Source organism: Psilocybe cubensis, chromosome 6 (genome assembly GCF_017499595.1).
Source record: "Psilocybe cubensis strain MGC-MH-2018 chromosome 6, whole genome shotgun sequence".
Classification (NCBI taxonomy): domain Eukaryota; kingdom Fungi; phylum Basidiomycota; class Agaricomycetes; order Agaricales; family Agrocybaceae; genus Psilocybe; species Psilocybe cubensis.
In genome coordinates, this window is record NC_063004.1 from 1,696,721 (window position 1) to 1,724,495 (window position 27,775).

General features: G+C 46.3%; 8 protein-coding genes across 8 annotated transcripts; 3 read left to right on the forward strand and 5 right to left on the reverse strand.

Moving 5' to 3' along the window:
* Window positions 1-208: 208 nt before the first annotated feature.
* Window positions 209-3,579, reverse strand: JR316_0007033 (uncharacterized protein; the record flags this gene model as incomplete). The annotated part of the gene is made up of 16 exons (XM_047892776.1): window positions 209-385; window positions 438-503; window positions 563-934; window positions 991-1,110; window positions 1,167-1,267; window positions 1,317-1,446; window positions 1,506-1,835; window positions 1,884-2,258; window positions 2,320-2,344; window positions 2,399-2,515; window positions 2,564-2,673; window positions 2,725-2,817; window positions 2,880-2,900; window positions 2,952-3,062; window positions 3,115-3,294; window positions 3,370-3,579. 16 exons carry the CDS (start codon window positions 3,577-3,579, stop codon window positions 209-211), a joined length of 2,538 nt encoding a protein of 845 aa, XP_047748058.1.
* A 306-nt stretch (window positions 3,580-3,885) lies between these two features.
* JR316_0007034 (NADH dehydrogenase (ubiquinone) complex I, assembly factor 6) lies at window positions 3,886-4,753 on the reverse strand (the record flags this gene model as incomplete). The annotated part of the gene is made up of 4 exons (XM_047892777.1): window positions 3,886-4,014; window positions 4,070-4,489; window positions 4,541-4,639; window positions 4,697-4,753. The coding sequence occupies 4 exons, from the start codon at window positions 4,751-4,753 to the stop codon at window positions 3,886-3,888; spliced, it is 705 nt and encodes a 234-aa protein (XP_047748059.1).
* Window positions 4,754-5,737: 984 nt separating this feature from the next.
* JR316_0007035 (uncharacterized protein) lies at window positions 5,738-6,859 on the reverse strand (the record flags this gene model as incomplete). Its single annotated transcript, XM_047892778.1, has 3 exons — window positions 5,738-6,186; window positions 6,254-6,640; window positions 6,697-6,859. The coding sequence occupies 3 exons, from the start codon at window positions 6,857-6,859 to the stop codon at window positions 5,738-5,740; spliced, it is 999 nt and encodes a 332-aa protein (XP_047748060.1).
* A 1,085-nt stretch (window positions 6,860-7,944) lies between these two features.
* Window positions 7,945-8,698, reverse strand: JR316_0007036 (54S ribosomal protein L4, mitochondrial; the record flags this gene model as incomplete). Its single annotated transcript, XM_047892779.1, has 3 exons — window positions 7,945-8,136; window positions 8,191-8,360; window positions 8,413-8,698. 3 exons carry the CDS (start codon window positions 8,696-8,698, stop codon window positions 7,945-7,947), a joined length of 648 nt encoding a protein of 215 aa, XP_047748061.1.
* A 276-nt stretch (window positions 8,699-8,974) lies between these two features.
* JR316_0007037 (DNA repair protein RAD50) lies at window positions 8,975-14,081 on the forward strand (the record flags this gene model as incomplete). The annotated part of the gene is made up of 23 exons (XM_047892780.1): window positions 8,975-9,361; window positions 9,414-9,589; window positions 9,638-9,978; window positions 10,028-10,206; window positions 10,259-10,429; window positions 10,486-10,590; window positions 10,641-10,954; window positions 11,006-11,095; window positions 11,154-11,281; window positions 11,332-11,431; window positions 11,487-11,619; window positions 11,674-11,886; window positions 11,945-12,150; window positions 12,207-12,408; window positions 12,466-12,635; window positions 12,694-13,015; window positions 13,080-13,199; window positions 13,251-13,303; window positions 13,354-13,439; window positions 13,492-13,559; window positions 13,610-13,806; window positions 13,865-13,972; window positions 14,024-14,081. 23 exons carry the CDS (start codon window positions 8,975-8,977, stop codon window positions 14,079-14,081), a joined length of 3,927 nt encoding a protein of 1,308 aa, XP_047748062.1.
* Window positions 14,082-15,229: 1,148 nt separating this feature from the next.
* JR316_0007038 (Adenylate-forming reductase 03009) lies at window positions 15,230-19,220 on the forward strand (the record flags this gene model as incomplete). Its single annotated transcript, XM_047892781.1, has 17 exons — window positions 15,230-15,791; window positions 15,844-15,897; window positions 15,958-16,046; window positions 16,104-16,290; window positions 16,346-16,404; window positions 16,462-16,688; window positions 16,742-16,771; window positions 16,828-16,891; window positions 16,943-16,984; window positions 17,044-17,216; window positions 17,268-17,843; window positions 17,907-18,045; window positions 18,100-18,258; window positions 18,309-18,405; window positions 18,457-18,549; window positions 18,608-18,994; window positions 19,051-19,220. The coding sequence occupies 17 exons, from the start codon at window positions 15,230-15,232 to the stop codon at window positions 19,218-19,220; spliced, it is 3,108 nt and encodes a 1,035-aa protein (XP_047748063.1).
* A 2,377-nt stretch (window positions 19,221-21,597) lies between these two features.
* Window positions 21,598-23,459, forward strand: JR316_0007039 (uncharacterized protein; the record flags this gene model as incomplete). The annotated part of the gene is made up of 5 exons (XM_047892782.1): window positions 21,598-21,984; window positions 22,053-22,222; window positions 22,288-22,359; window positions 22,427-22,884; window positions 23,038-23,459. 5 exons carry the CDS (start codon window positions 21,598-21,600, stop codon window positions 23,457-23,459), a joined length of 1,509 nt encoding a protein of 502 aa, XP_047748064.1.
* A 2,161-nt stretch (window positions 23,460-25,620) lies between these two features.
* JR316_0007040 (putative nucleoside diphosphate kinase 5) lies at window positions 25,621-27,551 on the reverse strand (the record flags this gene model as incomplete). The annotated part of the gene is made up of 4 exons (XM_047892783.1): window positions 25,621-26,096; window positions 26,168-27,042; window positions 27,151-27,242; window positions 27,324-27,551. The coding sequence occupies 4 exons, from the start codon at window positions 27,549-27,551 to the stop codon at window positions 25,621-25,623; spliced, it is 1,671 nt and encodes a 556-aa protein (XP_047748065.1).
* Window positions 27,552-27,775: the final 224 nt, after the last annotated feature.

The following is a 27,775-nucleotide window of genomic DNA, read 5'->3' on the forward strand; positions in this document are numbered from 1 at the left end:
TCCACGAAATCTTCTACGTATTTAATTAACGAATTGCAACAATTTTACAGGTGCATGTGTGTTTGTATAGTATGAAAGTGTTTGTCGTAAAAGGATTGTCAACAAAAATAGTGAGCTGTACATGTATGTATGAGTGGAAAATGTTTACAAGTTGTGCCTTCGAAAGAAAGCACAGAAGTGCACATAATAATGATAAGTGAAGACAGGTTTAGGCATAAGTGGCGGTCTTGCGCTTCTTTGGTCGCCGAGACGTAGCATAGTCGTCGTCGTCTTCATTGTCAGAGTAATCATCAACAAGGTCATCGTGGGGGTATTTCTGCCGGGTCTCAGCTTCTTGCTTTCGAAGATTACGAAGGCTGTTGGTGAGAGACTTAACAAACTCGTTCTATAGCATAGAGGTTTAGCAGAGGGATGCACAAGATAAAAAAAATAAGAACCTTGTTAAATCTACTTCGCGTTTCAGGATTCGTACAGCTCTCAAGACGCTTCTTTATTTCGGCACACTATTCCACCAAACGTTATTCATCGCCGAGAAAACTTAGAAAATTAGGCAATGCTTTACCTTTCGTGTTTCCACTTTTAACAGTTGCGTAAGATGCTTGATCCACAACTGTAGATGGCTTTCCCTTGGCGCCTTCTTGTCTTCCTGATCGTCGATCAACCGGTCTTCAGCGATCGCCTCGTCATCCGAGTCAGGCACAGCGTACGACCGCACCGACACCGCAGCGGAACGTCGGGGTCGTTTTCTCCCTCGAGACGTCGAAGTGGAGGGTGAGCTAGGAGAGTTAGGAGGCATGGAAACACTTTGTGGGGATTCAGATTTGACCCTCTGTTTGAATGAGGCTGTTTGTGATAGATCGGATTTCGATATGTATTCCTTCTCATCCACGTAAAAAGGTGCTCCAGCTTCAATACTATGATAGAGATATGGATTCTGGAAGGGGTGCGTGTGTTACATATGGTCCGTTTTGCATTGAAGTAATGACTTACAGGACATCTTCCTAGGCGTGCAAGCAGTTGGAAATGCTTCAAGGTAACAGGAATATGCGATGAGGAGTGGGAAGGGATTCCGCCAAAGTAATCACTATGCATCACATAGTGATGAAGCATCTGAATGCACATATAATTAGTCAAGAAAGCATATGTATATTGACTCGAAGACATACATTGCAATTATCATTAATGATAGCATGGGTCATGAAGATCGACATCACAATGCTCTTTGGGTCAAAAATACTTTTGGCCCATTTGCCAACATGCAATGGATCTGCAACAGAGGTTAATAAGAGAAGAGGAAGTCAGAGGTAAACACTAACCTTGTGGGTAGCGTAATTTGGCTTCCGTGCCGGATGGCCCATAATTGTAGAAAATTCTCCTTCGTGAACGAACGGGTGTAATTTCATCGTGTCGTATCATGGCTGTTAAAGACTCTTGAGTAATGGCACCCTGGACGATACAGGCTATGAGTCCTCAATTCACGGTCATGCTTTTGAGCCCGCACTTACTAAGTCCACTATGCTTTGAGCTTTGTTGGTAGAGTGTGGATCTGCATCTTCCTCATCAAGAGGTTGTGCTAAGACTGCTTCGGCGCCCACGCATTTGCCGACTTCCTGAGTTGGTTTGGCATCGGGTTGCAGACTTTCCAATGTATGTACCTCGCCCAATCCAAAGCGCAAAAAATCACGACAAAGTTTGGCGACAAATATCTGTCTTACAGGCGTTTCCTCCCAGCAAGGTAAATCTTCCAGTTCTACACTATACTTCTGGATGATCGTATCTGTGATTGTTTTCAGCAACGAAGGAAACGCCTTTTGAAGTCGATTCAAAAGCTTCCCCTGAAACCAGTATCAGACATGAAAGCATTCCAAACCCAATATGCACACCTTGCACCCAATCTCCAAACACTTCAAGGCAACATCTTCCACCAGGCTGTCAATATCTGCAGCTGACATTCCCTTGGTGCCATCATCCATGATACCAACTTCTTGTTTTGCAAAGTCAAGCACATAATTATAACGTTCAATGAATGGGTTGATCAAAACATTAAAGACGTCTTTCCGCGTCAAAGGCATGACTCCAAGTGCTTCCAATTTGGCTCGAATTGCTGTTGTTGACATGTGTAGGTTATCTGCTGCAAGAAAAACCAACACAAGGACAACCAGGCGTACTGCGACATCTGTCGAAGGAAAATCGGTGAAGAGATGAAGCAGTATATCGCCGGTCGTAACACTACATATTGACCGTGTCGTAAGAAACGTCTGTTACACAGAAAAATGCATACATTAGCGTTTGTCTATTCAGTCAAAGCGCATAACTTACTCGTAATAGATCTTCAACCAATATTCTTGAATAGAAACAGCGCGTCAAAAATGGTCTCCGAAGGAATCAAACAACGCACGATAGATCAAAACGAAGGTCCCCTGACTTATCAAGTTGTTTCAGTGCAGCATAACCAAGTTCGTTTGTTTTTGCTTCCATGCAGACCTCTGCTGCAACAGTGCGTGTTACAAACATACTATCGATTTCATCAGCGTGATTTCTGTATATGATAACTTTGACATACGCAGAATCCAACTTGCACAGCTCCCTCACATTTTGAGCTATATCTTCTGCACGGATATCGCTTGATGGTGAGGGTCGTTCAAACATCTTTCTAAAGACAAAGTCACGATACTGCCGCATGCAATCAATAAAACTTCGGGAATAATTAGGTCGCTGACGAACTTTGTAGTCCAAAGAAAATCCATTTGCAGAAGCATATGGAAGTAGTCGAGGTTCAATAGCTAGAGCCAACGGGAATTGAGACATTATTGGGTCCTAAACTCTGAGTGAGCAATCTGTTGGTATTTCTCCGCTGAGACCGCATATGGGATGCTTACTCGACTGCAGAATGGTATAAACTATGTAATGGTGTGTCAGTTTAACGGAAAGCTACAGCACGAAAGGCGTACATTATATGTGTCCATGAGGGTTTTAATAGTTTCCCAAGTAACTGACTTAATTTGCGCAGGTAATCGGCTTTCCTTTAAGAAAGTCATGAATATAGACCCATCATCTTCGCCCTGCGATCATGATTTAATTATTTTCGAATTTCGAGATATCGGCATGGTTTACCTTTCCCCACGGAATTTGCCCATACCGCTGCTCGGCTAGTTTGAGGAAATAAGCGACGACCTGCAAGGGCATTTGTCGAACCCATGTTGTCTTTACGAAGTGATTTTGGGTGTGGAAGTAATGATGGCCTGCAACTTGAATTAGGTAACGAGAGATATGTGCACCGCTCGTTAGGAGAATCTATGAGAAACGAGGGAGGGTGAGAAAGTCAGACATAAGGCGTGGAGCCGGACAGACAGACAGGAGTTGACATACATCAAGGACCCTTTCAGTTACGACTTTCCCTCGACCCATGGCGTAGTACATGGCCTCCGCTGGACCATAGTGATTCAGGAAGTAGTGTGCCCTGACATATGGGTCTTGTGAGAAGCGGTAAAAACGCTGGGAAACGCGGGTGAAGGGGCTGGGATCGGGCAGTTCGTAGAAGATGAGCTGGAGGACCTCGTCTGGAATTGAGTTGGACATGAGAGCACGGGAAAAAAGGCGCATACACCCACCACAAAGACGCTCCATTGCACGGTGCAAGAGCCTCGCGACAACAAGTGAGGCTGGGCGCTAGGACCTAGCTCGACGAGAGTGTGAGGGTCGACGAGGGCGACGAGGGCGGTGGGAGACTATAGAAAAACAGGGAGCGAGAGAGACTTAAGCGATGCAACACAGTGGTGGTGGGTGGAAGACAAGAAGGCGTCTCTGACAATTCGCATTCGGACGGAGCTGAATTATTTTAGATAATTGGCTACCATATATGGTATGTAATTTAACTAAATTATCTTAAAACTGCTTTTTGTAGAAGCTTGTCCAGATTTGCCATGCAAGCAGTCCATCTCGGCGCTCCAGTTTGGCGTCAAATGCATTGAATCCGGCCTTTTCCAGGCGCGACAAATAATTCGACACTGCGACCTGCTCAATGCACTGTTAGCTGGCAGTCCGACATAACAACGCACGTCCCACGCACCCCAGAGAGGAACACCGGCATCGCTTCTTTAGGCACCCGTCCATCAGTGCCCTCGCCTTTCATGAGCATGTCTCGAGCAGTGTTCAGCTGGTCATGCGCGACAGTCGCAAATTCATACACGGCGTCTTCAATTCCTGCCGCATCGCCTCCGTGTCGAAAAACATCCTCTTGGCTAACGCCGTGACGAGCAGTAATCTCCGCAGGGATCGCCATTCGGCCGTGTTTTGCGTGGAAAGGGAGTGCCCGCAGAAGGGTGCTGAACGTTTGCGCTGCTCCCAGATGAGACGCTGCGTGCGATAACGTCGAAGAAGGTAGGGATAGCATAGACAACAAGAGGTAAAGCACAGTGCTTGATGTCGCCTCTGCATGCGACGTCAAGGAGTCTATTGTGAGGTGTGACGAAGTCTGTAATTCTGCATCCTACTCAAATTAGAATTGCTCGACGTGGAAATGTCTCGTGATAAAGCTTACTCTCGCATCGACTATTCGTTTGAGGTGGTAGGCGGATATTTTTGAGGTCTGCGAGGTTTCATACAATGCTAAGGCAATCGGGTGCTTTGGTGGTCTGCCCTAGGAGACCTGTCATTAGGTGTTCATTCAGTAGAGGCGAGGCGCTGGGCGACGCACCTCGGATATGCCCTTAATGGCATCTCTCCAAAACTGCATCCTCATTTTCCCTATCATCGCTGTCGAGACATTGTCTTGTACTGTGGCAAGCTCCACCTATCCGTAGCCCAAGATTTAACCCCATTGTTACGTGTTGCAGGGCAGGCGACGCACAGAGAAAGCCTTGATAGCAAAAAAGCCTTTTTGCGCGCCTCGAGGATAGAAATAAGAGGTCAAGTAAGAGTCGTAGTCGTGTTTTCGAACAAACTCCCTGCAGTACGCGTGAGGATCGCTGGGTCCGGCAGAACCGTCAATGGTCGAAAGCCATCGCCCTTTGAATACATGCAAGGTGTGTTTGGGAAAAAGTTTTACACGAGTTGGGTCTCCGGAGGCAAATCCTCTTGCTAGCTTCATCTCGGATGTTCCTTGGAACTATAGGTCATAGAAAGAGTCTGCTGTCTAGGTTGACAGTGACGTCCTGAGCAAAGTTCGCGCCAAGCTTCAACCTTCGGAGCCTACTAAAATTACCACGCCTTACGTAACCAAAATAAGCACCCGCCAATAGCCATGTGGCAATTGGTCCGGTCCGACTCAGCAGTGTCACCGAGGTCATGGAAGGAACAAGCTTGAAACCTCATAGACCTCCATCCTCGGAATACAGCTTGACAGAAGCATAAAACTGACCATATGCAATCGAAACCGCAGGCTTTAGTGAAGAACACTATTTCACTATCATATGCATGTGTAAAACTATGCAACAACATTTTGCCAACAAAGTACATGCTCGAGGGTAATTGAAACAACTCCGAGTATTCAACGAGGCTTTGGTTGCCAGCGAGAAGAAGGAAAGAGACTGTCAACAGTCCCGCCAAATCGTAAGGTCATGATTTAGCACTACAGTGCATTGAATGTTACAGAAAGCAAAAAGGATAACAAGTGGGTGATCCACAGGATCTACCATTGGGCCGAATAAGGTTGAGACGCTATCTTGGAGTCAGATTGAACTATATTGTGGGGAGGAAGTTCAAAAGCAGTTCGAGGTATAGAGAACCAAGGAGGATACTAACGAGTGTCAGATAATGGAAACTTAGGGTTTCTTCTCCGAAGGAATCGTCTTCCGAGGACATACGCAACAGAAGCCACCGCCACGACGCCCACGATCGTGCCAATTGCAATGCCAACTTTAGCCCGCGCATTAAGAGATTTGTCAGAGTGCGTGGAGAAAGAGGGTGAGGCATTGGCCGGGACAGAAGCAATGCTATTAAATGATGCATTGTATGTGATGAGATCGATGCCCAAGGCTGCAGGCGCTTGAATGTCGGTGATATTGATAATAAGTGTATGAATTCCCGGCTGGACATCAGCGTGGAATAAATTAATCATGGGAACAGTATCGAGCGTTCCCCGAGGAAGCGCTGCTGCTTTTGTTACGCCGTCGATGGTGTAGGTGGCCGTGATGTTTCCTCCCGAAGAGATGTTCGACGCAATTCCGAACACAGATACAGAAGAGCCTGAAATAGGAACAATCAGAATTGGCGCCGAGGGAGACTTAGCACATGAACATAATCTATATTTCACCTTCAAACTGAAGTTGGAGAGAATCGCCAACAGTGGAAGTCCAATGAACGGTATCTCGATATAAGGAAAGGGAAGAATCCGTGCCAGCTGGGGTATGAGGTGCATTTGACCAGCTTCCAGAATAGAAAATAGAGCTATCTGCATCATCTACAGCAAGAGTGTGATCCTTGAGTGTTGTCGATTTTCCTGCTGCAACTGTCAGATAATCGAAGGCTGGGGGCGACGTGCTTGTGCCAATAGCATAGGTAACGGTATGTTTTCCATCACGCAAGGTGGGCGAGTCATAAGACCCGGTACCCGATTGAGGAATAAATTCGCCGTCATCGATCTTTACAGAATAGCTTGCATCAGCTGTGGCGATGGCAGTAGCAACGTGGACTCCAGTTCCTGTATTAGACACTCAAAAGTGAGAAGAGTTGTATCATGCATTAATGTTCTCTGACCATAGAATGTGTACTGGAACCAGCCTTTGGCGCATGATTCATCCTGTACACTCGACCAGGTGTTATTATAATAGGATCCCGAAACACGTTGGTGGATAGAAGGGCATAAATATTGAATTTGAGGGTCTTGGTCGTCAATGAACAAAGTGATGCCCTGGGTCATGGTCAAAGGATAGGCCTGAGAACTAAAAGAAGGGAAGGGGCAGCTATATTGGCCGCGAATGACTGATGTCAGAGGTGAAGAGTGGGACGGAAAGAAGCCTGGGCATCGTCCATGAAGAGTATGTCATTTATGAACAAATGGCGGCCTCCGAGCAACACCGAGAATGAAAGAACCGTGTGAATCGTGTTACAGCCTTGACACCGGCGGAAATGCGCCCTCTTGCGTTACTTAGTGTCCTTTCAGTAAGTAGATGCCTTCAGGGATGAGATAGCTTCGCCAACTGGCGCCCGAGGTCAAGGAGCCTGGAGGCCCTCAATCGTGATCAATGCGGTATCAAAGAAGTCAAAGTTGCCGAGGCCTGACTCGCGCGACTCATGTTATTCGCCGTCCTTCAAGCAGTTCCACCACAAACAACAACCGTCGCTTTACTTCTTTAAGTCCGCTCTGTCATAAGACCCACCAGACTCATAACTAGGGGTTCACCATCTACAACTTATTTTAGTTGGATCACTAGTCCTGCACGTTTGCACCCTTCGAGGTTTGACCCCACAAGCGGGGTTCCCGGTCGCGTTCCGTAAACATGTCACTTGCAAAATCTGGTCTTCAGAAAGAGGTCCTGCATCTATACCGTAGGCGAGTAATACAATCATATACATTCCTAAGACACTTAATATTCTAAATATTGTACATATAGAGCACTTCGAATTGTGAAAACTAAGCCTGAGCATGTCAGATCGAAATTCAGAGTCTACATTCAGTATACATTCCACGCAAATGCGCGCAAAGTCTCTCCGCGGAATGTTAGCATGGTGGAACATTTGCTTCGACAGGGTCGCAAGCAGGTCGAGCAATTCGAGGAGCCGGGAGTGAAGGATTGTTTTGTGTCCCAAGACATGTCGGAATGGAGTAGACAGAGGCGTGGGCAACAGTAAATTAAACTCATACTTTCACCAACAAAACATGTTAGGTCCTGCCAATATGCTCATTTTCCAACCACTTTCTTGAAGCCAACTTGAACCTGTGAAGAGTAAAGTAGGTATGGAATAACCGCATGGTTTAGAGAGGGTAGTATAAGTATGATATTATTAGAGTTTTGGTTGTGACCGATACTGCACGACTTTGAGATCCTCTTCATCGTACTGCAGTTTATCCGCTTCGATGGCCTTCGCGACTTCAACAGCATGTGCGTGGTCCTTCTCGGCTATTGCACGAGCTCCTTCGTAAGCTAGTCGTCGTTCGTTTAACACCAGTTTAATTCGTGCCATTGTTTTACGACACTGAAAGAAAGGTTCATTCACTAATGCAAACCGTTAACGAGCCCCCAAACTTACGTGTCGCACTTTAGCCATTGGGACCTGTAAGTCGACATGGCTGACCCCCATCCTCCGTACCTCTTCTTTTTGCGTGGCCAATAGATTCTTTTCGCGCAGGCAAACGTACCACAGGGTATGCAAGTCCTTGAAGCTTTTGTTTCGCAGCTCAGAAGCTTCCCAAGCACGCCCTGAAACGACGAATTATAGATACTGATTGGTATGCGCACAGGATGGACATACCCGAAAGCAGTTGGCCGTTCTCTGGTGTTTCGAACACTTCGTATCTTTCCTCTCCAGTCAAATTATCTGAATTAGGCTGTCTCCTAAAGAAACCGTATAAGCCATGGTCTTCGCGAACGGCAACCTTGACGAATGAATTTTCTTTCGGAGGTGGTGGGGCAGGTTCCTTCTTTCTGCGTCTCGAGGGACCGGCCACGTTAGATTGCTTCAAGTTGACGACTTGAGCCAATGATCGTGTCAGGGGGCGTGAAGCCTGCCTTGAGGCATTCTTTGTAAGAGAAAGCATTGACCAAAGGCGAAGGTGTGGAATTGGCCTTTCTACAGAAAATTAATAACTATAGGGTCAACAGACCCAGTTGGACTGTTTGACTATGAGGCTGTCGCCAAATAAAACTTCCCGCGTCTCGCGTTTGATGGGAATACTGTCGATCGCGACTCACTTGCCGTGACTCACCCCAATTCATTAACCAACTCTTACAGCGCTCCATCTTTCATTGTAAGCCACCATTACCGAAAGCTGGTCCTTTTGGCTAGTTCTTGTTGAGGAATCCTCTTTTGACCAATGGCTCACCTCAACAAATTGGCTATTCGTGGGATTCGATCCTTTGACGACAAACAAATAGCCATCATCGAATTCTTCTCTCCAGTAACAGTCATCGTTGGTCATAACGGAAGCGGGAAGACCACAATCATCGAATGCTTGAAATATGCGACAACAGGTGATCAGCCACCTAACACAAGAGGAGGTGCCTTTATTCACGACCCAAAGATGGCGAACGAGAAAGAGGTGAAAGCTCAGGTCAAGTTGCGCTTTCATGCTGCCAATGGCACACGTATGTTGGCTGTGAGGAATCTGAGTGTAACAGTTAAGAAAACAGCAGGCTTGACTATGAAAACACTTGAAAGTATCCTTGCTATAGCCGATGGAAATGCAGAAAGAGGCGGCAAGGTAACTTTACTTAGTACTATCGTCAGTAGTTTACTGACCTCACTTTCCATAGCGCGGGGTTATATCCACTAAATGTGCGGAAATGGATACTGAGATACCTCAGTTATTGGGTGTCTCCAAGGCCGTACTTGAGAATGTCATATTCTGCCATCAGGAAGACTCATACTGGCCCCTTGCAGAGCCTGCTGCCTTGAAGAAGAAATTCGATGACATTTTTGAGGCTACAAGGCACGTAAAACTTGCTACCTTCCTAACATATGACTAAATGACTTGCAGATATACCAAAGCCTTGGACTCGATCAAGAGTCTCCGGAAGGACCGGATGGCAGAGCTCAAAGCGGAGAAAGAACGTCTGGTTTCTCTTTCAAGAGAAAAGGCTCATGCAGATAAATTAAAGGAACGCATTTCAGAGCTCAAATCTAATATAGCCGCCAAGGAAGTCGAGTATGAGGAGACTAAACAGGAATATGATACGCTTGTTGAATCGAATAAGAAGTTCCGCGATCTATACGAAAACTTCAGGGAGACGTATATGCGGGTAGAGAGTTTGCAACAAAATAAGGCGTTGCAAATGCAATACTTAGAGGACCTCAAGCTAAAATATCGCGCAGTTCCTGGTAACAGAAGTCCAACTATACTTTTGAAAGGTTTCTGACACTTCGACAGGCACTCTGGAGGAACTTGAAACACGTGCAAATCAATTTCAGCAAAGGATCGAACAGCAGAAGGAAAAAAGAAAAGCTGAACTACGCAATAAGGAAGAACTTGAAGAAGAGGTGAACTCTGTCCAGGCCACTCAAAGAGACCTTTTTACACAACAAGGTAGACTCGAAGCTGAAGCTGAGGTGAATCCTGTATATATATTCTTTCAATCGTCAATTAATTGTCCGATGTCAGGAACAAAGAAAAAGAATCAATCTACGAGAAAAGGCCATTCACGAAATAGCTGAGGCGCACCGGATCAAAGGCTTTAGCCAGTCTCCTCTTGAACGGGAGCAAGTGCTTAATTTCTTGTCTAAATTGGGTGATGTTCAACGGGTATCTCAAAACGATTTTGAGAAATTGCAGGTGCGATTGTTATTTCTAGGAATCTCTTCGCTACATCCCGTAATTTGCATAATTAGAGCGACCTAAAGTTAAAAGAAGAAGAGTATCACACCAAACTAAGAAAGCTGGATAATGAGCTTGCTAGCCACAAGTCACAGCAGGAACGGCTTCGGGAGCAAACTGTAAGAGTTCAAAATTTCAAAAAGCCTTATAAAATCTAACCCAAATTCAGATCCAAAACAATGATAAAGTTAAAAAGATCGAAAGAACCCTAGGCAACATGGAGGACCTGCCAACAAAAATGCGTGTTCTCCAAGCCAATCTCCACGACAAGACAAGTCGCCTTCAAACGGCAAAATCAACCATGGACTCTTCCAATTTCGAAGCCCGCATGGCTGAATTAGCTGACGGGCGTCGTAGACTTGAGGATGAACGCGACAAACTCAATAACGAGCTCCAAGGTCTTACTTTACAGGCAGAATCAAGAGCGAAACTTGAATTGAAGCGCGGGGAAATCAACACCAAGACTGTGGAAATCGAATCAATGTACGTATCGCTCTGGTCATATCCTTGCAAGGTCGTCTAACGGTTAAATAGTGCTGATTACATTGTCACTAAACTCAACAATGTGGCGTCTCTTGACGTCACTGCAAACGATATTGAATCACAATTAAATAAACTGGTTTCGTTAGTCTTCTTTTTCTAAGTACAAGTGTATATATCTCATTGATCAACATCAACATAGAGCCGCAGAGGATGAACAAAAAAGGCTAGAGAAAATATATAAAGATGCCCAGAGCCAGTTGCAAATGTCCGATGCTGCAATAACGAATTTCAAAGAGGAGCTGGACGGCAAAATAAACGATGCAAAGAGTATACTTCTTTTTGTATCATCGCTGATTCTTATTCAATCCGCATTTTAGTTTTGGAAGCCAACGTTAAGAAGCGAACTTTCCTAGGAGGCGCCAAAAATTTGGATGATGCTATTGACTATGCGAGCCACTTACTGCAACGCTTAAAAGTGTATGTCAATGGCCAGTTTAAACAGCTTCGAATGTGCTTCACTAGAAAAATGCAGGCAAAAGGGCCAACTTCTGGGATCAAGCAAATTATACGAACAGCTTCTGGAAGACGCGAAAACGACGAACGCATGCACAGCTTGTCGGCGGAAGTTCAAGGACCGTACAGAGCTCGAAGTTTTTAAACAAGAGGTGTGTCATTTTTGGTTCATTGAGTTTACGCGACTAAAAAGGTGACAAAAACAGCTAGACACGCTGATGAAGGCGGGTCAGACCGAGAGTCTTGACGATGTCAACGAATCACTTGAGGATTGGCAGGCTGAACTCAACTCACTTCAAGGTTTGCGTACAAGGCAAATCCAAGCCGAGGAAATTCGAGCCAAAGATATACCGGATCTCGAAAAGAAGATGGCCAAGATTGAGACGGTGGTTCCAGAGCAACGGGCAGCGATTGAGAAAGTGGGTCGTCTTTTTATATTTATCTTCTTTGCGGTCGAACCTGTTGTTTGTTTAAAAGGTTGGCGAAGAGCTGGAGATGATCAAAACTAAGCTCAAAGAAATTATCGCCTGCAACCAACAGGCCGCTTCCATGAGCCGCCTGCGTAAAGAAGTCGACAGAGCGAAGCAAGAGGTTGAACAACTCGAGAAAGAATTGACAAGAACTGGCTCCACAAAAACTGCGGACGACGTAAAGGGTGAACTCACTCGAATAACCGACGATTTGTGAGTAAATATATCCATTATGATATTTTTAGTTTTGACTTTGTTACTATAATTAGACGAAAGAACGAAAGAGAAAACAAGAATATCAGTCTTGAATTTGATCGACAGTCGCGTCAATGCCGCGACTACGAGAATGAAATACATCAAATGCAACTTGACGAACGTGATCTATCCAGCAAGCTTCAAGAAAAAGAAAGGCTCGAAGAAGAAGTAGAACGATTGAAACGAGGCAATGGAACCTATGCCACGCAGATCAAAGTAAGCATCCTTACTCCCAATTAGCCCTAGCTTCTAATTCTGACTTCTATTGTGTAGGAGATTGACGGAAAAATCTCTGAGGCACAAGCCCCGATACTAGCTCTCCAAGAAGGACATCAACGCATTCAACGTGACTTGAACACCAAAATCGGAGAAGCGCAGCGACGTTTCGAGGAGCTCAACAGATCCATGGACAAGTTGGTTGACATGAACAAGAATGCGGAAAGGTATGAGGCTTGGTTTGCGGATATTACTACTCAACGGAAAATTCTAATCATTTTTAAGATATGTAAAAGAGAAGAAAGCTCGCGCTCTAGAAGAATGTTCTTCGAGTCTTGAGCAGTGCGAGATTCGACTCAATGAAATCCATACCCAAATTGAAGGTTCTCGTGAGCTTATAGCCAGTATCGACAAGGAAATCAACGAAAGCGGAGCAACCGAATCAAATCTTCGGGATAACATACAAGTACAGAAGCTGACAAGGGATATCGCGAAAACTCAGGCGGAGATTGACTCTTATGATATGGAGGAAGCTGCTAAGGCCCGGAGAAACTACGAAGATAAATATGAACCCACCAAGCGGAAAGAGGTTAAGTTGTCCGAAACGGTCTGTTCCTCTCTTTTTCTCCCCTTCTCCACAGACATTGACCTCTACACCCAAATCTCTTCAGGTTCACCAACTTACAGGTGAACTAGGCACTCTCAAGGCACAATCGAAAACCCTCGACAACGACCTCAAGGAGTATAAAGATGTATATAAAAACTACACGGATCAGCTCATACGAGTCAAGGTATTTGAAAAACGCCTTAATTATGTGGGATATTGAAATCAATTCTTGTAGGTGTCCGACATGGCGAACAACGATCTGGAAAAGTACGCTAAAGCATTAGACAAGTATGTGACCTTTCTTTTCCGACGGAACGCCTCCTTATCGCAACACATAGTGCCATTATGAAGTATCATGGCCTCAAGATGGAAGAAGTCAACGACACCATGAAGCATCTGTGGAACAAAACCTACCAAGGAACAGGTGTGTAGAAACATCGGCCCGCGTATATCTCCAATTAACACATGATCCATAGATATAGACGGGATTAAAATACGATCTGACGTCGAAGGCGGCGCTTCCAAACGTTCCTATAATTATCGGGTGCGTGATCTCACCTTCCTTTAGACATCTCCGTAATCCTAGGAATACAGGTGGTTATGACCAAGGATCAAGTCGAAATGGACATGCGTGGCCGATGTTCTGCCGGACAGAAGATGCTAGCCTCCATAATCATCAGGCTTGCCTTGTCGGATTCATTTGGCCAAAATTGCGGTATACTTGCCCTTGATGAGCCTACTAACGCCCTTGACACCGAAAACATTGATGCCCTCGCGGCCAGCTTGGTGGAGTAAGCCCGTGTTGTTTTCTTAAAATTCCGCGTGCATGGATTTACTCTTACCTCTTAGCATAATCAACGAGCGAAAAACCCACTCAAATTTCCAACTCATCGTCATCACCCATGATGAAAACTTTCTGCGAAAACTCGGACAAAGCGATGTTATGGAATATTACTGGTTTGCTTGCGCATTTACACATTGACTTCTACTAACTCTCTGCTATGTCAGGCGGGTGGCTCGAGATTCCAGACAGAAATCTGTGATTGAGCGGCATCGGTTTAGATAACAGTACGACCCTTGTTTCTGTTCATATTCATTCACCCAAATATTTCAATCGATTTCTTTTCGGAGCTACCCGGTCATGATCTTTTCACGAGATTCGTTTCCAGTAATGTGGGCTACTAAACCTCCGAAGGTGTGGGGAACCTTGGCATGTATTCGTCCCAGAGCTTGGCATGCATACTAAATATCTGAGAAGAGATACACGCCAGATTTGCGACGGTTTGTGTCATCGTGGTAAAGTTGGACCAACCGCTCGCAACCACCAACCTTCGGGTCGGTTTCAAAGTATGTGACCTATTTATAGTAATGTGCGAGTTGGGCTGATAATTATGTTCACCTTATGCAAAATTCTTTGCTTAAAGGCATGTGCATTAACACACGTATATTAGTTCAAGGTGTTCTATACCTCGTGCTACAAGTTTCAACCTCATTCTTCCGAAGTTCGCAAAGACAACTATCCGAAGTTTATGGGGTTTTCTTATCTATTTTGGTCACCCCAGTCGCCTGTTGTCCGAGAGGGTTGATTGGATAACGCCTGACCGCGACCTTAGCTATGTCTAAATATAGACGTATCGATCGTGGGACGGAATGGCCGCCAATGGCCACCTGTTGTTCAAGGAGATGCGTACCAAGCAATAATCATCACCGACGCACTTACGGTCGTGTTGGACACTTCTCCTTTTCTGTTTGGATCTACCTTCTTCAAAGTTCGCACTCGGAATTGAACTCGGTGACTATTTGCTCTTGATACGTCTGGCAGTGCGATCTTGGCAGGCTCCCGCTAAACTATTACGCAGCCGCCTACTGCTTATTCTAATCGTGTTCTCTGTCTGGACCGGCTCCATGTGGGGTTCATTCAGGAATCCAACGAAAGAACTCGCGCGCCCTCAAGCTCTGCCTTAGATCCTATGATTGTTTCTCGTGGCGTCTCGTCATTCGTTATTTTTGTCGCAAATTGGCCATAGATGCCATCTGAGTCAACTAATGGATCTCTCTTTCTGACGGTTGTTTTTCGGAGTGCTTTCATGGATCCTCAACAATGGCGTGGCTGCATTATGTCAAGTCACCTTGGCTGGTCGCTTTTGGCGTAGGTTTATAAGATGTCGATAATTATTATGTTTCCACAATCCGCATCCCCAAAGTTGACTTGCAATGCATCCTCAAGTGTCAACTCGCGATCCACTTCGTGATCTTCCTCCTTCCGACAAAGCCTTATTCGTCGAATTCGGCGTTGGACCTACAGTTCCCTCCCCGTTCCAATGCGTTCACCACGCCTTTGAATCTCATGCTCGCTCTCAACCTGATGCCATCGCAGTTGAAGACTTCGAGCACACAATCACGTATTCCGAGCTAGACCGTCGAGCCAACTGTCTGGCCAGCCGCCTCCAGGACATCGGAGTTGTTCTTGACTCTCGCATCTGCTTCTTAGCAGAACGATCCATCGACATGGTCGTAGGCATCCTGGGGATTTTGAAAGCTGGCGCTGCTTATGTTCCATTGGATGGCAACATCGTCTCTGACAGTACTTTGAAGCATGCATTACGCGGTTCGGGAACATCAGTTGTTCTTGTTCTCCAGAAATTTGCACATCGCGTAGAAGGTCGCCAAACGATCTGTCTCGAAGAAATAATTTGCAAGGAGTCTAACTCTCACTGCACCAAACCTAAAGATCTATCGACATCCAAACATGGTGTGTACGTCATTTATACCAGTGGTGAGTTCTAACTATATCCGTCTGAATATCCTCGTCTAACTCAAACCAACAGGAACCACAGGTGTACCAAAAGGTGTCGACGTGACACACGGAAACGCCACAAACTGTATGTATTGGCTCGATACTAACCTGATTAGAATCTGATAATAATTTTCTATTGATCTAGTGCTCTGTCTCGCACCCGGAAATTTGGGAATGCGACCTGGACTTCGAGTTTCCCAACTCATGAATATTTCCTTTGACATGGCAGCCTGGGTAAATTGATCCGCAGTTTTTCGTAATCATCGTTCTCACAAAAGACATTCTATTCAGGAAATTCTTGGCAGTATGTGTAATGGCAGTACACTTTGCCTTAGGGGGAAAACATCCAAACAGTGGCGCGAAGTCATGAAGCGAGTGGATATCGTTGTTGCGACTCCATCGATGCTTTCGCCTCATAAACCTTCTGATTATCCCAACATCAAGACAGTCGCTGTAGCTGGCGAACCCTGTCCCAAAGGCGCGTTTCATTTTTCTTCGAGAAGTATTCGCAAATTGACGCGTCGTTGGTTTAGCTCTGGCTGATGAATGGGCTCTCCAGGCCCAGTTCTATAACTCTTGTGGCCCAACAGAGGTGACTTTATCTTGCATCTTTATTTTTAGAGTGATAAATAATGTCATTTTCTCATAGATTACCATCGTGAATACTATGCAAGATCATTCATCGGGAGAGTTTCTCACCATCGGCAAACCCACACCAAATAACACGGTTTATGTCCTTGACGATGATATGAAACCATTGCCGATTGGTGCAGTTGGAATTATGTGGGCTGGCGGTGCCGGGATAACCAGAGGATATGTTGATCTTCCTGAAAAAACTGCGGAGAGATACATGTTGGACCCTTTCACCAGAGACGGGTGAGAGTTATTACCTGATCTTCCAATTCATTATATCTGATATCATGCCCAAGAAAAATGATGTTCAACACAGGCGATCTTGGGTACGCTGATTGCTTTCGCATGGGGTGTATAGCAAATTAAATGACCATTCTTTTAGTCGATGGCTTCCCAACGGGACCCTCGAACATCTTGGCCGCATTGATAACCAAGTTAAAATAAAAGTGAGTAAATCTTACAAGACATGAAGCCATATTTGCTCATCTTACACGTAGGGTTTTCGCGTCGAATTGGATGGCGTCGCCACTGCGATGGAGGTGACATCCATGACATCACCTTCTTAACCATGGCACTCATTACTATTATTATTATTTAGACGTGCTCTGGAGTTCATGCTGCGGTCGCTATCCTCATCGAAGGACAATTATGGGGCTTTGTTACTCCATCTGACGTTGCACCTGAAGACATTAAAGCTGCGGCTGCCAAGATACAACCATATTATGCGGTGCCCACGAACATTCTTTGCATGGATTCATTCCCACACACTGCGTGAGATCTTTGCTTTCCTTTCTGTCTTTTCAATGCTTAATCCTAGATTAGTAACGGAAAGACAGACCGCAGAGAGTTGGAGAAGATGGCCCGATTGCATATGTCACCACCAGAAGTTGCCAAAGAATTGACCGTAAGCGCACGTCCGGACACCACCATTACTCCAGAGGTGGTTAAGACGCCAACAAAAGTCGACGCAATCACAGTGCCCATTGCTTCCTATCAACCTAACTCCAAAATCGAAGATCCCGAAGCTGTGCTCAGTCCAAGCTTCGGAAGCCCTGTTGAAGGCGCCGCCAGTGTGTCGGACCTTGGTTCAGAGGTATCTTCTCTTTCCGCAGCAAAACCAGAATATCCTTGGTCAGGATACCAAGATGATGTTATCCCATCGAAAACGCAAGGCAAACTCGTCCGTAATCTCCGCCACCAAATTTTCACACTTTATCGACGTCTTTTTGGAGTTGTTTTTATCACGAATATGGCCATTTTCATTTCAGTTATCTTCAAGGGAGCAAACGCTCAGCAAATTGCAACCATTGTCATCGCCAACCTTTTCTGTGCAATTTTGATGCGTCAAGACTATGTTATCAACGCTTTTTTTAACACCTTTTGCGCTGTCCCTCCTTCGTACGTTTTCAAATTAGTCTTTTATGGTAATTCCCAAATCAGGTTATTGACCCTGTGGCGCAGATGGCCCTTGGCAATTCGCCGCGTCTGTGCTCGTGTGTATCATATCGGTGGTTTGCACTCTGGATGCGCGACATCAGGAGTAGTCTGGCTTGTCTTATTCACCGGACAGGCCACTAAGGAGATGGTGCAAGAACAAAAGGTCTGTCATTGTATCCCGTTCTTTTTCGTACTTTTTGTGTTGACTTTCCCAAAGATATCTATACCCACTATCGTCATCACATACTGCATTTTAACTTTATTGATTGGCATTGTTATTTTTGCCTACCCAACAATACGGTCTAAGAAGCATAATACTTTCGAAAAAATGCATCGTTTCTTGGGATGGACTGCTACGGCTCTTGTGTGGTGCCAGGTTCGTTTCAGCGCGAAATACACTGGCTTACGCGACTAACGAGCATCCAGTTTGTTCTTTTGACAAATGATTATAAAGAAGAGGGTCAACGACTTGGTATGGTTATGATCAAATCGCCCCCTTTCTGGTTGCTGGTAATTTTGACTGGTCAGTCTCACGATATCGTATTCATGCACCGTTACTAAAGATATACTGCAGGTTCCATTATCTTGCCATGGGTGCGACTTCGCAAAGTTCCAGTGAGAAGTGTTGTCCTGTCCAACCATGCTGTTCGCCTTTATTTCGATTACGGTAAGCTTACTGTACAACCTCACAAATGGTGGAGCATGCATCTAACTTGGCTTTAAAGTAACCCCTATCCCTGGCAGCTTCACCCGTATTTCCGACGATCCCCTCTTTGAGTGGCATGGATTCGCAACTGTGCCTGTTCCTGGAGAAAAGGGATATTCTTTGGTTGTCAGCAGAGCTGGAGATTGGACGGCTAAACAGATCCAAAACCCGCCCACACATTTGTGGGTGAGGGGCATTCCTACATTCGGGGTTCTTCGTATTGTTCCCCTCTTCCGCCGTCTCGTCTTTGTTGCCACCGGGTCAGGTATTGGGCCTTGTGCTCCTTGCATTTTGGAAAAACGCGTCCCGATCCGCCTTCTTTGGACTTCGCCCAATGTTCGCGAAACTTTCGGAGACGAATTCGTCGATGCTATAGTTGGTGCATCTCCTGATGCCATGATATATGGTATGGTCTATTAATATCCACTATTCAGCACATTGTTCAATGGTTCAATCTGACAGATACACGCGCTCATGGAAAGCCTGACATGGTCAAGCTTACATATCGCCTCGTAAAAGAATTCAACGCCGAGGCAGTATGCGTTATCTCGAACCAGAAATTAACACAGAAGGTTGTGTACGGCATGATGAGTAGGGGAATTCCTGCCTTTGGCGCGATCTGGGACTCCTAGATCTCCAACAAGTTCGGTTTTTATCTGGATTCAAAGGGCCTCTGCGGTCTAAAGGCATGAACAAACTGTATCAAGTTAGAACAACAGAAAAGTGGGAAGACCCTCGGAAAGTTCGAAAGGCAGAAACAATTTTTTGATATTTATTTCCTGTACATTAGGCTTTACTATTCAATAGCCGTCAACAATTGTAATTAACTTCAACAGAGCACTCTCTTGAATCATTTTTTATTCAAGTCAAATCTTGGTCAAATCTAAGTAATCAACCTAATCATTGGTCAGGCAATTGATCCTAGTTTTGTCTACGAACGACAGTGGAGAGAATCATGTCTGATCTGGTTTGGCTCCCCAAAAACATCGAACTTGCACCGCATTCCACAGCTCGCAACAAAGCCATTGCTAAACTAGATATCAAGGCAGGTGATTCCATCCTATCGACACCATCTTTCGCTTCTATTCTTCTCGAGAGTCAAAAGGGACGACGCTGCGACAATTGCTTTAGGCTACCTCCAGAAGGATGCCCGCCTTTGAAACGGTGTGCTGGATGCGGTTCTTATTGGTACTGCGATGCCCAATGTATGATTAGGTTGTTTGGTGTCTGTGTCGTTGTTAATGCATGACTTGACAACAGGCCAAACAGTGCAATGGAAAAATCATCACAAAAAAATTTGCAAGACGTTCAATTCACATATATCTTCTCTTTCGTATCAAGCTCTTGTGGAGCATGAAAAGCAAGATTCGATCCTGCTCTCTCATGCAGTTGCTAGATTGTCAATGCTCCCCACCCCATATTCCATCGAACAATCAACCTTAGCTACTGTTTTCCTGTCTTTGCTACCTTGCCAGGACGAATCCATGGACACTCTTTCAATATGCCCCATCAAACCACCACCTTCGGACCAACTTGTACGTAGGATGCATTCAAGATTCGGGAACAATAATTTTGCTATTCATTCTCATTTGACGAGTATTGGTCATGGTATTTTTCCTGTGGCCAGTCGGCTCTTCAACCATTCCTGTAATCCTAACGCTGCCGCAAAATATACCTTATCCCCGACTCGGTCAATTGTTATGGAAATAGTGGCCCTCCGCAATATAGTTTCAGGAGATGAGGTACGTTGGAAAAATCGTCGGCTTTTCATTTCGTTTGTTTCTGAGGGAATGCGCAGATTTGTCTTCCTTACCTTGATCCCGCATTATTACAGACGCGAGAACAAATATTGGAAATCAGTTATGGTTTCAAGTGCAACTGTTCTTCATGCTCGTTCCTTGGTCATATCGGCCCACTCGGGGAAATCCCTACGGATTCAAACGAACTTTCAACGTTAGAAAACCAGTTGCGTTCATTCGTGGCTTTTAACCCAATGTCCGATACCAGTTTGCCGGCCATAACAATGGAAGAATTGCCACCAGCTCTACACTGTTTTCTCCGTGAATCATATATGACTTCCTTATCCGAAAAATTCAGCAACGCATCGCATGATGGTCAATTCGATGTCGCATTGGAAAGTGGTGCTACGCTTTTGGCGCTTTACATCGTTATCTATCCCACCAATTACCCCCAAATTGGTAAGATGTTACGGCATGTTTAGCTCGTTCAACAGCCTAACCAGACGAATTTTATCAACGTAAGGGATGCACCTTTTAGAAATGGCCAAAACGGCATGGAACGCCAGAATGACATGTAGTGAAGTAAATGACACTAATTATCAGGCACTGAAGATGCAAGTAGAAGTGTTCCTGACACTGGCGTCGCAAGTCCTCACGGTGTTTGGAGAAGAAGGGGACAAAATCGGCCCTTTGCAAGAAATAGCTCTTTTGCAAAATCTCCTCAAAGATGAGCGAGCGCCTTATTCTTGATATTCGAGTCCGTTCAGATTAAGCTTCAACGAATGTATCTGTTACTCCGATTCTCTACGACTGAGTGAGTTGCATTATCCGTTTTATCGCCGATCTTGTCCAGTCATTCTATAGTCTTTCGCCCTCTACCCTGTATTGACGACGTATGGCTTTTGGTAGCACCACCTGGTAGCACCACCTGGACTTGGATGATCAGCACTACACCTTGAGCTTCATCCTTTGAAAGTTTGACCTCCGGTACGGGCGGCTAGCTCGGGACAGTATTTTTTTCGCATGTCAATACATTTTACCGACTTTACCATTTCTTTAATGATGCCGATGCGGCGAAAACCAAATACAGTCCTAACTGTTTGCGCCGACGCCAACAATTCGAGCGGCCGTTAGTGCAAAACCCACAACCACAGGTTACAATGACTTCTAGGTGCGGCGCTATGGAAGTCTTATATAACTGTTTACATACTAGCCTTCAAACTCAATGCCTGGCTAGCGTCAAGCTTTGCTTTGCCTCAGGACTTCCACCATGCCGTCGTTTCGGATTCCTGCGTTTTTCCGCCCTCGTCACTCTTTTAATCGTTTACGCTCCTTTCACCTTTCGCCAGATCAGGTATCTGGGCTGGCGACCACACAAGCCCCAGTGGGTGGCACAATAACCCCGGAACTCAAACAGAACTCCAATGGAATAGTTGAAAAAATGCGTACAACTTCCATCAAGTCGAAGAGATCCATTGCCCTGGCTCCTCGCCCCTCCAACTTGTCGATACCTCTTCGTGGTAGTACCATCGTAAAGCTCGCCGTTGTGACGTCCTTATTCTTCATTATGTCCATTTCAATGGCTTTTCTTGGCGCCGACCAGGACGAACCTTTTTTCAAGCGCACCCTGAACGATGTGGCCACCAATTCTCCTGGGGTAAATCTCAGAACAACGCCCGATTCATTTTTTATCTTTAGTTTTCTAAGAAAATATTTATTTTCTAGGTGGTTCTCGTTGGCGAAAGCGTTGATGTCGACATCGATGAGCCGTCGATAACCATACGTTGGTCAATCGTAGCATGCGGTGAAGCCTTTATGCTTCCTGGCACTGCTGGTGCTCATGGAAGTGGTTCGTGCGGACTGCCCGCTTCTCCTATTCATTTCTTTGTGGATAGGTGAGGCTCTTCCAAATCACGCGATTGTTGTTACCTCCTCAGCTAATTGTCAATTCATTCACTAGCGATATCGCGCCAACCGCTACATACGATCCAACTACAATACCATTTAATAAAGATACGGGCTTGCGCAGGAGGTAAGCTTCTGAATATTGCTTCTTCTAACGCGAGTAATACCACCGATCGCCGATGTATCAATCACAGTATCCAAAATCTTGTGCAATTTGATAGTGATCACGTCCTCGATGTACACGAAGCACGCTTGTACCCTTTCGATAATTATGTGCTTTCAAGCACAATTCGCGCAGCTTCATTCGATAACCAAACCATCCCTATCCAAAAGATCGCCACCATCGATGTTACATCTAGTTTTGATATCCTGACTATTGACGTCGAGAGTTTCTCAACGACTGGGAATGGCGCTCAACAAGTCAGCCGGGACATCGATATGCACGTCAGCCGACCAAACGGAGCCCGTTTCTTCACCCTGCTACTGTTCGCCATAAGCTGGTTGTTAACACACGTAACAATTGGACATGTTATGGTTGCTCGCAGGCTTTTTGGGATGAGAAATATACTTCCCCACCTCGTCTCGTCCGGTGCAATCCTGATTGCCATCCCTCAGCTGCGCAATAGTATGCCAGATGCTCCCGGACTAGATGGTGCGTAAAATTTTCACCTATTAGAAAGATATCCGGGCGCTGAATATCTCCACTGGCTTCGTCTGCAGGCGTCCTGATCGGTGGGTTCACATTTCACACTACACTTCCAAATGAATGGCTATGTTTAACCCACGTTTTGTTTTTCCAATGCAGACTGTATCGGCTTCTTCCCTCAAATGATAATTGTCTCTATATCGACAATTATTTTGCTCCTTATTCTTGTTGTTCGTGAAATGGATAACATGTCACATCCTCCTCCTCGGCCAGCACCAGTGGTATTCCCTCCTAGACCACCACCGACAGTGTTTCCCCCGATTCCTAGAAGTCCCTCAGTACAAACTCAATTTTCTCGTCCACCCCGGTCACCTACGGCGAATTCTTCTTCTAAGGAAATCTCTCAGTGGGAGATGCACCGAATGCTGAAACACCTGAAGGGCGAGTTTGTATTCCCACCCGTGAAACCCTCCCATCGCATCCAACCATCTGACAAGAGCAGTCCCTCACATCGGAGGATAAAGACTATGTCGAAGATCATGGAGGCTGGCGAAGTCTCCCACTGGTCCGAAGACGAATGAGGACTATGTTTGGACACGGCGCGCAGTGTATTTCAATTGTACCAACACACTACATTCATCCCCACACTCCCTCACCCTCCCAGACCAAATTCCTGTTGTGCTTCTTGCCAAGATTACACCGCGACAACTTCTTGCGAGTTGCGACCTTTCCACGCCCACTTCCTTGGTCCATTGTGACTTTCTTCTTTCGTATTAATAGACCGTTCCGCGGGTAATGTTGACATGTTTTTGACAGGGTTTTGACATTCCTTCGGTCGCTTGTTTGTAAAAATAAGCTAGGGCATATTAAATGCACACTTGTTGATTTCCCCTGATCTGTATTATGTATATTTTTTTATTTCTATTTTACAATAAAAAATTACCGTAGGAAATAGTTCATTCCTCTCCAAACAATCGTTTCCTGGAGGCAATTGTCAGTGAGCGTTTTTCTCTAAAACCGAGACCATGCAAAGGGTAGCTCAGGGGGGAGAGAAAGAGTGCACAACTCACAGTCGGACCGGTGCTTCAGTGAAAAACGTGGTTCCTCCGACCATCTCACGCGTCCAGACATCGCGCAAAAACCATCCCACATGGCCTACAGCGCATCCGATAAGGTCGCCAGCTGCAGCTCTCCACGTTCCGTTAATGACCCAAGAAAAGGCGACAAGGGCAATGGGGAGATAGGGTGCTGTTATTGTAATCAAACCAAACAGAGAAATAGGCGTAGAAGGGTGTCGGCGAGACCAGAGATATATCGGAACAAATGCCAGCGGTGATGACAGGAAGGGAAGATTGACCAGAGGAGACAGGGCCTAATGGTGACGAGATCATTAGAATGTGTAGCTTTTTTTGGGTTTGTTTGAATGGTGCGGGTGTGTGGATAGTATGGAAGCGGTCAAAGTAAATGAGCATTGCACTCACAAGAAGCATGAGTGCAGAGAGAAGGAGTAGCCAGAAATAATCTGCTTTCTTGTTCGCGAAAGAGGATTCCTCAAGCATTCGACTATATCGCATGCTATACGCAGACGGAGTCAGACGAAATAAGGATATTTTGTCAGCGGCGACATTTCACCAAGTCATGAGACAAAGAAGCAGTGTCCTTGAGGCAATACTCACAAGAAAAACATATGAAATACAAAGTCTAAAGATATTGAACCAAAGTAGAAGAACGTTGTCGCGATTCTCCAAGGCTGCAATAGTGCCAGTAACTCGAGTCAGTTCTCACACGTTGTCCGCCACTGGTAAGAGCGTGAAACAAGCACACGCACCTGTGCATTAATGAATGCACTCCTGGGGCTGAAATACAGCTGCAAGGGAGTTACAAGCTGACATTGCTACGAATTTCGAAATACTGGATGTCAGGTACGGGTCTATCTGGAATCCCAATCCAAAGCGACTGACCACTGCCAAACTGGTGAGAACCGAAAGAGCGATCCAGCCGCGGGTTATTGGGGGTATCTGGTGAATCCAAGCTTCAATTCCTACAGGCATGGTAACTTTCAAAAGAGTTCCAGTCAGAGTCAAGGGAGTCGAGTTCAGAGTTCACGCCCCTGATGACGTGAACTGACACGTAACAATATTCACCACGTGATATCTGTCACCAACGCGCGGCCCTGTCACGTCAAAACGCGTCCAAACGCGAACTTTCAAGGCCGCGTATGCCGCATGGGCGGACAACCCAGTTCCAAGGTTATGGACTCTGTCTGAGCAATACGTACACCGATCAAATATATGCAGGAAAATGCATTATCATTTTCTGATGAGCGAGCGTGGTATAACATAAAAAAGATATGCGCCACCCTGTACCAGTCATCTGTGATAGAAATCATTCGACTGAGGGTGACAGAAAAGAACATATAAGGGAGAAAAATATATCCAGAGATAACCAGAACATAGATAAAGCATATAGATCGGCGACCGGCGCATGTTTAAACAAGGGGACAGGGGCAGAATTACCAAAGTCCTTACTGTCCCATTTCTCAGTATATCGAACGACTGGCGTGTTGTCTCCGGATAACTGGAGACATCGACTGATATCCACATCGCTTTCCTAGATACGAGCTTTTGCGATTGTCCCACAAGATCAAGGCCGATGAGAGTCAAAACCCAAATAACAATAATGAAAGGATTGAAGGAAATGTAACCCAGAGATTTTAAAGTCACTGCTCCGCGATTGAAATTATTATGTTGGAATTGCCTTGAAGCTCGACGGTGGCGGAGCGACTCTGCTCGGCCTGGGAGCGGCTTTCTTCGCTGCAGCTGCCAAAGCAGCCGCGTTCTCAGCCTCCTTCTTCGCCGCCCTAAGTGCCGCGCTTTTGTTGGTCCTTGGGGCGATGGAAGGAGCTGCGATACTACTTGGACGTGGCTTGGCTTTGGCTGGTGCTGCAGCTGCGGCGGGTTCTTCAGTAGAACCATCACCGTTGACTGCGCTCGAGGATCCAGCGGTCGCGGATCTCGATGGCGCCCTTTTTGGAGGTTGGGCAGTGGGCCGCGAAGCAACAGAAGACGCTCTAGGTACCGTATACCGTGACGTTGCAGGATTATTGGACGCTTGAGATGCTGGTCGAGGGGCGGGTGGTGCCTTTGAAGGAGATGAAAGGGTTTGTGTTGAAGTCGCCCGAGACAAGGTGGGCGTTTTGGCTGCAGAACCAGCACGGACTGTGGTAGAAGTAACAAATATTGTTAATACGTCAGCATCATTGAAATTAAGGCGAAACATAAAAACGTACACATGAAAGAAGTAGGAGGGGTCTGCTCCTTCTGAGCTCTCAACGACGCGCTCTTATTCAACCTCGGAGCAACCGTAGGTGCTTTAATCGACGCAACAGCAATACTCTCTCTCCTCTTATGCCCAGGAACACCTTCAAACGTATTCGCCTTCGCTTGCTCATCCCCCGTCGACCTCTGCCTCGTCACCGGAGGCGGCAGGGGCTGCCCCAACCTCAACGACGCTGCCCTCGTCATCCGCGGCGCAATCGTCGGCGCAGCCGTAGACGCGACCTGAATCGTACTCGTGCGCTTATGCCCAGGCACATTTGCAAACGTCTCCGCCTGCCTCTCCTTCGACACCGGCGCGCGCGGGCCCGTACTCGTAGGCTTCTCAACAGGCTGCCCCGCGCGCAGCGCCGCCGAGCGCGTCATGCGCGGCACGATGTCCGGCTTGTCGTGCGTCGCGGGCACCGCGCGCGCCTTGAACGGCACCTTCCCGTTCGCGTTGAGCCGCGGGCCGGTCCCGCCTGCAGTGGACGGGTTCGTAACGCTCGACGGGGCGTACCCCTCATCTTCGATGGTGAGCCCGCGGCGGATGGATTCGAGCAGCGCCGAGTCGTCGCTGCGCATAGAAGGGTACTGCTCGTGCTCCTCTGCGGGGAGGTCGGAGGTAGGGAAGGGCGGTGACGACGCGAAGAGGGAGAGGATTTGGATCTCTGCGGTCTGCGCGTCCGGGGAGCCCATGAGGCCGTTTTGCTGTGCGGAGATGCCGTACAGTGCGCGGAGGGAGTTGGGCGTCTCGCGCCGTGCGATTTCGACGTCTGGGTGGCCCATGAGCGTGTTCCATACTTCTACCGCGCGGCGCCGCTCAAGTACGTATACCCACACTGGACCTCTGGTGTTATTAAAGTGCGGGAGAAGAAAAAGCAAGTAAAATAAAAATCAGCTTCGGGCTTTCATGTATGTAACGAGAGCAAAGCATCGTGAAACGAGGTATACTCACTCTGCCAGAGCGTCTGTATCGTCTCCAAAGAGGTCATACAACGTATCGGGGTCCGTCTCCGTGTCAAATTCCATCTGCCGTTCCTTTACAATCTAAATCAATTACAACAAAGTAAGCCTTCAACATTCCCAATGCACACTGGACAATCCAGTGCAACTCTTCCAAAAACTGACCTCGAAACTGGCTTCCTGGATCCGTCTCTCGATGTCAAACCGGTGCTTAAGCGCATGGGGCTTGATAATAGCCACGGTGCGTGTAAGAGGCGCCGTAGACGGCGTCGAGATCTTTACAGTCGCATCTGGTGTATTCGCACCATCCCCAAACACATCCGCGCCGTGTTCATGGTTCAGATAATCTGCATCATACTGCACGTCCGGGGTCTGCGATGGTGGAGTTGGCATTTAAACAAGGGTGTATATTGATCTCGTCAATAGCAAGTAGAAGAGATCCTTTAACGAGTGAAAGGAGGGGAGTAAGCTCCTATTGTAGACCCGGGAGTTTAGCAAAGAGAACCTGGTAAAAGGGCGTCGTCGGCGATTAGTCAAAGGGAGGGCGCAGGTAAAGCTTGATGAAGCGGCGAGTGGGGAAGGGAAACGTAAAAGACAATGAGTGGCGGATACAAGCA